Source organism: Macaca fascicularis, chromosome 9 (assembly GCF_037993035.2).
Source record: "Macaca fascicularis isolate 582-1 chromosome 9, T2T-MFA8v1.1".
Classification (NCBI taxonomy): Eukaryota; Metazoa; Chordata; class Mammalia; order Primates; family Cercopithecidae; genus Macaca; species Macaca fascicularis.
The window spans coordinates 11,807,806-11,821,241 of NC_088383.1; the positions used below are offsets into that span (position 1 = coordinate 11,807,806).

The 13,436-nt window shown below is 41.4% G+C and overlaps 1 protein-coding gene across 5 annotated transcripts in view; it reads left to right on the top strand.

Moving 5' to 3' along the window:
* Positions 1–13,436, top strand: part of CELF2 (CUGBP Elav-like family member 2) — an 866,142-nt gene that overhangs the window by 441,769 nt on the left and 410,937 nt on the right. For all 5 annotated transcript variants that reach the window (XM_074000974.1, XM_045361822.3, XM_045361824.3 and 2 more), the window contains one exon: positions 8,714–8,749. Coding sequence is in view for 2 of the 5 variants with exons in the window: in XM_045361822.3 (XP_045217757.1) it covers positions 8,714–8,749 (36 nt within the window). In the remaining 3 variants the exon portion in view is untranslated. The remainder of the gene's footprint in view (positions 1–8,713; positions 8,750–13,436) is intronic.

Below are 13,436 nucleotides of genomic sequence, written 5' to 3' on the forward strand. Positions count from 1 at the left end.
GAGCACATTTCTGAAAGAAAAGCAAACAGAAGCCCTTCACGCTATCTCGAAATGATGGAAGGGACACCAGTGCCATGTGCACACTGGCTTCCCTTGCAGACGCCAGCCAGGACCAGATGGGCTCCTCTGCGGAGGTGATTAAGAGAAACCTTTGGCAGTTTGATTTTCAAGGCATTTGAGCACAAGGGCAGGGACAAAGGCACACACTTGTGGCTCTTTTATAGAAAGAATACTAAAATAATACGAGTAAATTGTGAGCCACATAAAATCATAGCAAGGACTCTGAACAGGACTCCCCAAGGGAAAATGAAAGATGATCAGGAAGAGGCTGTATGTGTCAGTGATTAGATTCAATGAATCTCAACTGCAGCGATGCCTCTGACAACTCAGACTGCAGACCTGCCTACTATCAGACGGAAGTGGCTTGTTCCGAGCACCGCGCAGTGCATTCCTGAGTGTTGACTAAGGGATTTGTGCGTGGAAGACCGGTTTCCCCAGGGCAGCGCCTCTCCGCAAGCCTGGCCCTGGGGCCTGTCCGGACCTCCAACCAGGCAGTGAAATCCCAAAAGTGTATGGAGTGATTTAAAGCGAAACTCCGCCTCCTGGACTTTATCATGGAACTGAGAGGTAGAGAAAGGTTCGTTCCTATGAACACAGGCTAGGCAGAAGGAACTTAGAGGAGCGCTCTTGGGAAGCTGTTCTGAAAGCAGAACCACATCTGCGAATGTAGCTGGCTCATATTGCAATCATTTCCACCCAGGAGTAGATCTGAGAGGCTGGCCTCTGTAGTGATGTAAAGTATCTCTTGTCGAACCCTAAGGTTTTCTAAGTGATGTGGTGAGCCTGTTTAAGGCATTTTGAATGTACAAACATGGGATGCCCATATTTTCTCTTAAATTACAACAATAGCTAGTATCACCTGCCTCATACAGCAGGTACCCCATAAATCTTAAGAAGAAGAAAGAAATAGAGTAGTGCAAAAGAAAGCAATGAGCATAAGAAAGGGAGGTGGGGATGGAAGCAGTTGCATGTAATACAATCACGTATTCACAGAGTCACCTCATCAGAGAGGTCTTCCAGGACCACCCTGTATAAAATTACAGCCTCTACCACCCCTGCTTTTACTTTCTACCCCGCTACCTTGCTTTATCCTTCGTAACATATACTATGTAATGTAGGAATCAATATTCATTTGCCTGTTGGTTTTTGTCTGTCTCCCACTTCTAGAATGTGAAGTTCCTAACAATGGGGCTTTTTTTTTTTTTTTTTTTTTTTTTGAGATTCCCTGTTGCCAGGCTGGAGTGCGGTGGCATGATATCAGCTCACTGCAACCTCTACCTCCTGGGTTCAAGCGATTCTCCTGCTTCAGCCTCCCAAGTAGCTGGGACTACAGGTGTGCACCACCATGTCGAGCTAATTTTTGTATTTTTAGTAGAGATGGGGTTTCACCATATTGGCCAGGAGGGTCTCGATCTCTTGACCTCGTGATCTGCCTGCCTCGGCCTCCCAAAGTGCTGGGATTATAGGCGTGCACCACTGCACCTGGCCAATGGGGCTTTTTTTTATTGCTGTGGTTCATTTGCTATAGCAGAAGCCAGAAGGGGTGCACGAGTATATGGCATAGATAATGTATCTGTGGCTTATGCATACTCCTCTGTTGTTCACATCCTAATGAACATGGGCTCCAGAGCCAGGATGCTTAGGCTGTGTTCAAATCCTGACTCTATCTGTCATTGCCTGCGTGGCCTTGGGAAGTTACATAACATTTTTGTCTCATTTTTCTCGTCCTAACCATGGTTTAGTGACAATAACTACTTCATGAGGCTTTTATAAGGATTAAGTGAGTGGATGCCTGTAAATGGCCTGGAATAGTGGCTTGTGTTAAAGAAGATTCTGGTTAGTGTGAACAGTTACATGAATGTGTGCAATTGTAGATGTCGCCATGTAAGAATAATTACTTGTGTTTGTATACAGATACACACACACACACACATTTTGATGTTTTAATCATGTGAGTGAAAATCGAGAAGGAATAAAAGTAGGAGAGAAGACATAAAGGCCAAAAAGCATGAAAACAGCGATGAATGACAGGAGGGAAAATCAGAGTGAGGGGAAAGAACAGTGTCTTTAGATTTTGTTTAACAGAGAAGAAACTTTCATCTCTAAGGTGTTTGGCATTTTCCAGTGCTCAGGTTTACCACACAAGAAAAAAATTAACTGTCCTGAATTAATATATGCCTTTGTAATGATATCTTTTTTTTTGGAGATGGAGTCTCGCTCTTTTTGCCCAGGCTGGAGAGCAGTGGCGCGATCTTGGCTCACTGCAACCTCTGCCTCCCAGGTTCAAGCGATTCTCCTGCCTCAGCCCCCCAAATGGCTGGGATTACAGGCATGCACCACTACATCCAGCTAATTTTTGTATTTTTGGTAGAGATGGGTTTTTCACCGTGTTGGCCAGGCTGGTCTCAAACTCCTGACCTCAGGTGATCCACCAGCCTCAGGCTACCAAAGTGTTGTGATTACAGGTGTGAGCCACTGCACCCAGCCTGTAATGATGTCTTTAAGCTAAGTTCTTGTTTATGTTTTATTTGAAAATGAATCCAAATTAAAAATGCCCACTGTTTGCCTCAAGCTGACAAAAGAGAGAAAGAGAGAAGGAGAGAAAGAGGGAGATAAAGAGAGAAAGAGAGGGAGGGAGGGAGGGGAGGAAGGAGGGAGGTAGGGAGGGAAGGAAGGAAGGGAGGGAGGGAGGCTGGAAGGAAAAAGGGAAGGGGAAGGGAGAGGAGGGGAAAAATCTGCTTGGTTGTAATACTTTCACTCTTAATTACAATAAAGAAAACCTCACACCTACAACTAGAACATTAAATCGTTTGTAGGACAGACAATAAAAATAAAATCTATTTTACCTTTTTTTTTTTAAAAAAAAAGGTCTCTGTACTTTTGGGGGAAAAAATTAAAGATACCATTGGAGAAAAACATTCCAGGTCTTAAAAATATTTATCTTGCTGACACACAATTAGCATGGGGGCTCATGTCTTCTGTTTTACAGTTGTCAGCTAATTTTGGAAACTGGCAGCTGCACAGAAATAGATGGTGTGCTCTTGCTTCAACACTTCCTAAAAAAAGAACTGTTCGCATAGTTCAGGAACGGGGAAGGACAGGAGATGACGAGGGAATGTTACTGCAGACAGCTGATAAAAGCTGGCATCACGCTATGCACTGATGAATACTCTACATATTTAAAATTAAACGATTTTTTTAAGGAATGCTAAATAATCTACCGAAACTGTGTCAGACACAGGGGACACTTGTCTGCTATCTTTTCTGGGAATTTTTCCCTTCAATAAAACTCAATTTATGCTGCAACTTCAAATTTGCGGAGAGCTTTCCTGTTGGTTCAGGCTGATGATCACACCAACAATGGTGTGGTGTTACTTTGACATCTGGGACACAGAGACCCTGAAGGGGTAAAACGACTTGCCCAAGGATACACAACTTATCAAAACCAGCACCTCCCATCACCTCAGCAGAACAGTCTGCTGAGACAGTTCTTTTCCTCTGAACATATAATTGCACTTTGTAGTTTTTTGCATCCTTGTTTTCATTCAATTTTTAGTGATCTGGGCCAGGCGTGATGGCTCACACCTCTCATCCCAGCACTTTGGGAGGCTGAGGTGGGTGGATCACCTCAGGTCAAGAGTTGGAGACCAGCCTGACCAACATGGTGAAACCGCGTCTCTACGAAAAAATACAAAAAAAAATTAGCAGAGTGTGGTGGCACATGCCTGTAATCCCAGCTACTCGGGAGACTGAGGCAAGAGAAATGCTTGATCCCAGGAGGCGGAGGTTGCAGTGAGCCAAGATCACGCCATTACACTCCAGCCTGGGTGACAGGGTGAAGCTTCCTTTAAAAAATAAATAAATCAATAAAAGACTTTTTCGTGTTCTGCTTTTCACTTGAAATCAGATTATCTTCATAATGATCACTAAGGAAAGGAAATTAGTACAATGAAACTCCAAATACTGCTATAACTGTATCAGGCATTTTTAAAAAATGAACTTAAGAGAGTAGAATTACCAGCCAGTAGAAATGACTATTACACTCATATTTATTGAGTGTTTGGTGTGTGCTAGGCACTGAGTATTCAAAATTGTATATGAGATGTGATCTTTGACTTAGAGTTGCCTTTTTTGTTGTTGTTTTTGACATAAGATCTTGCTCTGTCACCCAGGCTGGAGAGCAGTAGAAGGAACATAGCTCACTGCAACCTTGAGCCCCTGGGCTGAAGCACTTCTCCCACCTCAGCCTCCAACGTAGCTAAGATTATAGGTGCATGTTACCATGCCCACCTCATCTGTTTTGTTTTTTGTTTGTTTGTTTGTTTGTAGGAATGGGGTCTTGTTGTGTGGCCTAGACTGGTTTTGTACTCCTGGCTTCAAGAGATCCTCCTACCTCAGCCTCCCAAAGTGCTGGGATTATAGGTGTAAGCCACAGCACCCGGCCCTTAGGGGAGTTTTCAATAGTAGAAAAATGAAACGTATTCATTACTTGGTACCTTATACAGTTTCTTTCACTGGAATGTAAACACTTGGCAAGAAGGATCAGGATCTAACTTCATCTTAGTGCCTCTCAAAACATCCAGCATTGCCTGGGCTGAACGTAGATTAAGTGCAAATGAATATGTTGCATGAATAAACATTAGTCAGCAAATAAAGATGATTTACACTTAGGAAGCAATGCTAATAATGGACATTGTGCCTGTAAAAGTTCAATGAAAAATGCATGGTCTTTACGTCACCTGCTTTAAATCCCCTCAACTGACTTATGACAGAGCATAATCTAGAAGAAGCATGGGATATTCTGCTCAATTTATTTCACTCAAGGGTTTCTTTACAAAAGGTATAAATTCATGAAAACATGTGACTAATTCAGATGACTGTTTAACAGTAGTAAACAGATAAAAACAAATAAACGGTCCCCTGAAAAGCTCCAGTGTTTGTCGATTTGCTGATCTAAAGAATGGTGACTGGATGACGAGTCCTAGCTACATTACTGCAGACAAATACGGTGGGGTTTTTTCTTTGTTTTGTCTTGTTAACTCTTGGAGCTACATGCGCCAATGAAGTCATCAGGTTTTCAGTAATCACGGACATCAAGTAGTATCTGTAACTCTCATGTAAGTTTTTAGCACATGACTGTGTAAAGCATGGTTTTCTCCTGCTGGAACTTAATACGTGATGAACATGACTTTCCCCTTGCGTCTGTCTTTTGCTTTCAAGGTAGGGCCAACACCTTTGTCTCTGAATGTGTGCTTCACTGAATAAAGTTCTGCGTTGTCTTTTGTGCATGAATCCACCCATACTCCACTATTTGGAATTTCTTTTTGTTGTTGTTGTTGTTGTTTAGAGACACAGTTTTGCTCAGTTGCCCAGAGTGGAGTGCAGTGGCACGATCACTGCTTACTGCAACCTCTGCCTCCCCGGTTCAAGCAATTCTCCTACCTCAGCCTCCCAAATAGCTGGGATTACAGGCGCCTGCCACCACACCTGGCTAATTTTTGTATTTTTAGTAGAGATGGGATTTGACCATACTGGTCAGGCTGGTCTTGGACTCCTGGCCGCAAGTGATCCACCTGCCTCGGCCTCCCAAAGTGCTGGGATTATAGTCATGAGCCACTGCACCCGGACTGGAGTTTCCTTCTTTTTTTTTTTTTTTTAAAGGAAAAAGAACTTCGAGACATTTGTATCTAATTCAACATTAGTTTTTCTTAAGTGACTTGTCATGTTTTATCTTTTCAAAGTTTCCAACTTAGTTTTTACGGAAACAAGAATTTTTCCACACTTGTATTTCATCAATTTTACATCATGCTTAATTAAATTTAAAAATTACAGTGATTACCAGTACCATAAGCGGGTTGGGGAACGAACACAACATACTCTTGCTAAGCGTGGAGACTTAAGCAGCTGGAGCCAAAGCAAAGCAGGTGCTCTTAGGAGGCTTCAGCCTGTGTGTTTTCCTATGCAAGTAAAGGACGTTGGTCAATCAAGCAAGCTTTTGAAACAGAGGTCAATTGTGGACATTTCTATTGTAGTGGATTGTTGTTTTGTTTTGTTTTGTTTTTAAGAGAGAATGTCCCTCTGTTGCCCAGATGGAGTGGAGTGGTGTGGCACAATCATGACTCACTATAGCCTTGACCTCCTGGGCTCAAGCAGTCCTCCCACCTCAGCCTCCCAAGTAGCTAGGTTTACAAGCAGGCACCATGATACCCAGCTAATTTTTAAAATGTTTGGTAGAGACAGGGTCTCACTGTGTTGCCCTGGCTGGTGTCAAACTCCTGGGCTCAAGCCATCCTCCTGCCTCAGCCTCCCAAAGTGCTAGGATCACAGGTGTAAGCCGCTGTGCTTGACCTTACTGCGGTGGTCTCAGTTGATGACAGCTTTGTCACTAGAGGACATTCAGCATCGTCTGAGGACATGTTTGGGAGTTACAATGGGGCGGGTGGGGAGCAGTACTACCAGCATCAGTGGGTAGATGACAGGGGTGCTATTAAACATTTCTCAATGTCCAAGGTAAAGCAATGTCCAAAACAAAAGATTATCTAGCTCAAAATAATGTCAAGGTTGAGAAATGCTGCTCCACTGTGATTTAAATGGATTTATTATAATGTATGAACAACATCGTTTTAAGAGATACCAGGGGACTCATCATATTAAAATATGTATAGTCTGGAAAGCAAAACTAAAAAGTTAAAAGATTAGACTAAGTTGTATCTCAACTCTGTGCTGTTAGTGTTACTATGATCAAGCTGCAAACATAAATCTCACCCTCAAGGTCAATGAGGCCAGAAAAGTTCATTCATTCCTGATAGGATTAATAAATATTTATTGAGCATATATGTTGGTGTCAAATGACAGAAAGATAAAGGGTAAAACAAACATTTAAAAGATACTTCTATTGTAATAAATGTCCTAAGGGAAGGCTAAAGGGAGGGGTGTTTCTTAGCTGGGGTATCCACAATTCCGGATTCTGTTTGGAAAGAAAAATTTTTTTATGTAGACGCTAAATTCTTCAAAGAGATGAACGTGTGTGACCTTTCAGTGGCATAGTGGACAATGTCTTCAACTCTGGTTTTGCTGAAGGAATGAAAACTTTCTCCCCAAAGCCAATTTTTATAGCAATAAAATCTGATTGTTTAATATTATATGATTACTTAGGAAATAATATTTTTATAGAAACTAAACTTACTCATTTTTTAAGGAAGTATGGCTCTGTGGGAACCACCACTTCTCCAAAGTGCCCAGGTATTTTCACAGGGAGGAAATAGGAAGAGCGAGTTCTAACAGCTGGGAGGGTCAGGGAATGTCCTTTGTTGAGAAGGAAGTCCTGTGTTTGAATTGACACAGTAGGAAAAGAAAATGTTCATTTAAAGCTGAGGCTCTTAACCAGGATTGACACATTAGATTCAGGAGGCCGATGAACCACCTACAAGTGTGTACCACAGTGTGTGTGTATGTATATATTGTTATTTTCTCTATATAAGGTGTTTGTATCTTTCATGAGATTCTTAAAGGGGTTATATGACACTAAGGAGATTATACACCATTGTTGCTAAGAATTACACCTTTAATCCCTTGGTCTAAAGTTGAGCCCTTCTCTCCTTTTAAAAGAGATCAACATAAAGCCTCTATCTCCTCCTTCTACTCATTGTTCCCTTCTCTTTCCAAAAATACATTTCTGATTGAAAGACAAGAGATGGGCTGGGTGCAGTGGTTCATATCCCAGCACTTTGGTAGGCTGTCAGATCACTTGAGGTCAGGAGCTCAAGACTAGCCTGGCCAACATGGAGAAACTCCATCTCTACTAAAAATACAAAAGTTAGCTGGACATGGTGGCACACACCTGTAATCTCAGCTACTCAGGAGGCTGAGGCACGAGAATCGCTGGAACCCAGGAGGCAGAGGTTGCAGTGAGCCGAGATCGCGCCAGTGTAATGCAGCCTGGGCAACAGAGAGAGACACTGTCTGGAAAATAAAAAGAGAAAACGAAAGACAAGAGACGGCAATTAGGACAAAGTTAGTTCTGAAATTTGTCCCTGGTCATTTTTATTAATATGCTATAGAGCCTTTCTTTAGTGACTTTTCTTTTGCGCCATTTGAATTACAGTATCTACCTTCAACAGTCCCCAATGGTAGAACTTTATAACAAAGAAATGAAAAACAGCAATTTGCTACTAAAAGAATTCCATTTTGTGCTGTCCATGTTCCTTCATAAGCTTTGGGTGACAGAGGTCAACATGAAGCAACATCCCAAAAGGAATACGTTTCTCAGAGATTCTTGGAGAGAGATCATGGGTGCTTTGTTTAACATGTAAATGTCTACAAGGTGGTTTGGGATTTGTTTCTCCTTCTATTATCCTTTTGGATGTTGTACATTTTTACATTTTAATGTTTTGAACTCAGTTGCATTCAACCACCAGAAAGTAGAGGCAGATACTTTGCACATGTATAAAATTTCCATTGAAAGTAACCATTGGAATGATTAATGGGAATTAACCAGAAATGCAATTAGTCGATTTTAACTTTCTAACCACCTGCATGTACAGCATCTTCTTTCTACCTGGTACCATAATACTTATTATGTGATTAAATACATTTTTGTAATTCACCAAAATGAACTGAATCACGCTTAATCTTCTTTTTCTCCTTCCCGCAGAGAGACGGCTACAGAGTTAGCTGGGAGTCTACCAAGGTGAGCACGCTGGCTTTGCTTATTCTATGCCTGATTTCTTATAGCCACAAAGAGAAGTACTGTGCCATGTCCTCTGTAAGAGGTCTTCTCATTTTGTCTTCCTTGTGTCAGATTTTGATACCTCATACATCACTATGCAAATGCCAAAAATTATGCATGAGTCACGAATACATGATGTAACCAAGAAGTAATGAGGCTTATGTTCATAAATGACTTAGAGAGATTATTCACATTCCTTTGAAGTCGTATGGTATATTTGGAGATGTATATATGAGCTAGATATGCCATAGAAATCATAAACATGCTGCTTCCTTTATTATGCTCACGGGAATTGGCAATCGAAAAACATATTGAATTGGTTTTTTCTTCAATATATTCATTACTGTTACTGTGTTCAGGGACTTAGAGATTTATGAGAGAATCCTGATCTTCCCCTGAAGAGCTCACATCATAGTATTGATGGCATAAGTGCGGTGGAATTCTCATTGTCATCGAAATAAATACTTAGTAATATTATATCATAGAAAGAAATTAATATGTAATTGATCAATGTGTTTTATATGTAATGTATTAATGTGGTTTATATGTTTTTGTTATTTATGTCAATAATTAAATAAAACATGATTAACAGAATGCAAGCTCTAGATAACTAGCCATCAAGGATGATTACCAGCATTTAATGGAAGGGAGGGAGAAATGGAGAAAAGAAGGAAGGAAGGAGGAAAGAAGGACAGGAGAGGAGATGGAGATAAGACTAGGAAGACAGGAAGAAAGGAAGGAAGAAGGAAGAGAGGAAGGGAAGGAGAGGGGATGGGGGAGGGAAGACTGGGGAGGGAAGAAGAAAGGAAGAAAGGGAGGGAGGGAGAGAGGAAGGGGCAATAATTTAAGAGGTATTTTACTGGGCATTGCATGTATCTAGAATCTCTCCTGAGCACCAAGGATCATGCCTTTGTTTGTTATTGTTGTTGTTGTTGTTGTTATTTTTTGAGACAGAATCTCGCTCTGTCACCCAGGCTGGCGTGCAGTGGTGCAGTCTCAACTCACTGCAACCCCCGCCTCCCAGGTTCAAGCGATTCTCCTGCCTCAGCCTTCTGGGAGGCTGCACCTGGCTAATTTTTGTATTTTTAGTAGAGATGGGGTTTTGCCATGTTGGCCAGGCTGGTCTCATTCCTGACCTCAGGTGATTCACCTGTCTTAGCCTCCCAAAATGCTAGGATTACAGGCATGAACCACTGTGCCCAGCCACGTGTTTCTTTGTTTTTTGTTTGTTTATGTTTGTTTGTTTTAGCTGGAGTCTCCTTCTGTCACCCAGGCTGGAGCACAGTGGCATGATCTCGGCTCACTGCAAATTCCACCGCTGGGTTCAAGCGATTCTCCTGCCTTAGCCTCCTGAATAGCTGGGATTACAGGCGTGCACCACCACGCCTGGCTAATTTTTGTATTTTTAGTAGAGATGGAGTTTCACCATGTTGGCCAGCTGGTCTCGAACTCCTGACCTCAGGTGATCCGCCTGCCTCAGCCTCCCAAAGTGCTGGGATTACAGGTGTGAGCCACTGTGCCCGGCCAGGTCGGATGTTTCTTAAAGAGAGGAGAAACTTACTCATCTACATGCGTAGAAGACATCAGGAGATGGGGGAAGGAGGTGGAGTCCTTGAGAAGACAAGAGGGCATGGGATCCAGGGCACAGACGGGATCAGCCTGAGAGGAGAGCCCAGGCTTCCATCTGAACAAGGATGGAAGCAGGAAAGGGCTGCATGGATTCAGAGCGGTGTGTGGGGCTGGGGCCTCAGGGAGTCTCAGACATTCAGCCTAAGCATGGATGGGATTACAGGCGTGAGCCCCCGCGCCTGTCTCGTGCTTTAGTTTTTGAAGGTACTCGATAATCATGCGTGAATGTATTAATATGTCCTAGGATATTGCCTAGAAACTGTTGGAAGTAGAAATCGAGAGACTCTCAAGAACACGAAAAGCAGAGTGAGCACAGTGTTGTCATGAACGGCACTGGAGAACAGGGGAAAGTACAAATTGTCGCCATCTGTTACCGGAGATAAGCACATTTGGTTGCTTTTTTTATGTAAAGAAAATCTTTGCTTATAGGATCATGATTAATATTGCCAAAAAAACTGTTTACTGTGATCCAAATATTTAAATTACTGTATGTCTTCATTCTTTGGATAACGTCCCAAAGAAACATTTCCATCGTGTGCCAGTTTTCAGGGTTAAAACTGTCCGAGTGTTCTGGTCTGTGTCTCCCTGCCGAGTTTGTTTGTCTTTGTGCTTTCACTCTGGAAAAAGTCCACCCTGAAGACCTGAGTATCCCATCATGTGTGGGGAGAGAGACTGTTGTGTGTCTACCCACGTTTGTGCTGAGGAAGTTAATCCTGAAATAATGGAATGAGGAATGACTTCCAAACTTTTGTAGAGCAGCTAAGGAGTGGACCACCTCTGTGTTGTCAGAAGAGACCCACTCCGTGCTGTAATCACACAGATGAAAATTACTCAGATGTCTGAGAAATCACCGTCAACACCCAGAATTCTATTAAGTAGCGCTGTATTTTGAATACCAAGCAGCAATGCGTTTATTCCCCAGGAACGATCTTTTGTAGCTGGTTTATTACCCAAGGGAGAAGCTGCTCTCTCCTTAAGTTTGGTGGGTGGTATTTTGGTAATGAGCCTACTTATTCTTCTTCAGGAATTTTTGTTATTCTAATGTCGAGTCATGTAGAAAATAAACAACATGCCAACATTCCCATTCTAACTGCAATTTGCAGTCACCGCACTGCCTGGCAATAAAGGAGTGAGAAATATACATCAGTGATTTCGCAATCGTGCTTCTAATATATAGCTTCAGGTATTCTTTTGACTTCTCCAGGGGCAGTTTGAGATGTAGCCATTGATAGGTATTTCCCTTCCCCACATTAACATGAAATAATGCGATTATTTGATGATGAATCCTTCCCTTGCATCCAGATTGTTTCTTTTGCTAGTGTTTGTTTGTTTGTACAGTCTCGTAGAATTCCATCAGTTGTTTCAGCTTTCAGCCTTTTTTCAGATTTCTTCAGCCTGTCACAAGGAAAGTACAAATTAGCCCCGAAATACCTCGGTGCTGTGGAAAACAAGGCACCTGTAGTTATTTTGTGTGTTTGTAGGCTAATGATTAGTGACACTGAGTTTTTTCTGCATTTAGTCATAAAAGTGCGCTTACTCTGTGACGTCTAGGAAAAATGGAAAATTGCAACTCAGGCAACGGCTAACTAGTGATATGTGGCTGGGAAGGAAGACGGTGGCATTTGAGAGCAGTTTTATGGTTTGGTTTTCATTGGCCATGACTGTCTTGAAATGTTCCGAAAGGCCATTTACACTGGTTGCATAAGGGTAGAGTATTTCCACTGTCATTACCTTACATGGTACTAATTTAAAGTACCCTGGCCACTGGTGGATAATATTCTGTGAAAATGTGCACATCCTGTAGCAGTGGATTGCATCTGGGTAGTTAAAAATGCTTTGAAGTCTAAATGAGATATGTGCCCAAGGTGCTTGAACAGGCACTAGGTTTGTTTTTCATTACTAATGATAACCTAAATGTGTTTTTGAATTCTTGCCATTGCTGAAATTAAAGCCTGGTAGTAATAAGTCACCAGAAAAAAATTAGATTATATGAGCAACATGCACTAAGCATTGTAATTATATTATAAATATTAAAACCAATGATCTTGTCAGGATTAAAACAAATATTTAAACTGGCTACATGTACTATTCATGCCGATCTCTTTATCTTGAAGTGTCCCGGAAACGGGATGTATGGAACCATTTCTTGAAATGTGAAAACAATCATTTTCAATCTTATAAATGACTCCTTGCTTTTATTTTTGCTTGTAGCAAAGGACAATTTAGCAATCTGAGCAATTGTTTTCCCCATTACAATCATGTTTTTCAAGATCTGGTTTTTAGGATGAAGGGAGTTGCGTTTCAGTAGATGCGTTTTAATTAAATCATGGTGAAACCCAACTTGTTCAAATGGAATGAGATTTCAATATAAATGCCTATAAAGAGAGAAAATTTTATTTTGGATAGCTGAGTAAATATATAAACAAGGTTTATATCAACAGAGGTTGATATAACAGAGGTTTTACTGTTTTACTGTGAGCTGCTGTTTTTGATAAAAAGGGAGCATTTTAATTCCTTGTTAACAGAGTCCACTGTTATTCAGCATAAACAGTTTAGAAAATGAAGGGATATAACAGACCTTAATAGAAGTATCTTAAGTACTGCAGTAGAGATTCACATGCTGATTCTTATACACAACACCAAAAAGTCAGGATGTTCTCTGAGGACCATGAAGTATTCGTCAATGAAGCTTAAAATAATTCGGAATATAAATCAGATGTCATCTTGTACTAGATTTTAGTATAAACCAGTGAAAGCAGGGGCCAAAAGTTAAAGTAAAGTTATAAAAGAAAAATTTAGACTTTTCCCTTGTATATTAATCCAGTAACTTGATCTCTTTTTTTTGCCTTCTGTGAGGGGGTTAGGAAACAATTCAATCTTAGCAATTGGGGAGCCCCCAATACCTAGAACACTGGCGTATACCATAGGATTATTGTTTGAGAGCCTCTACCAGGAAGACAGAGCTGCCTGGTTTGCATGACTGTCAGAAAAGCCATTATACTGCCGTTTTGTGTGTGAA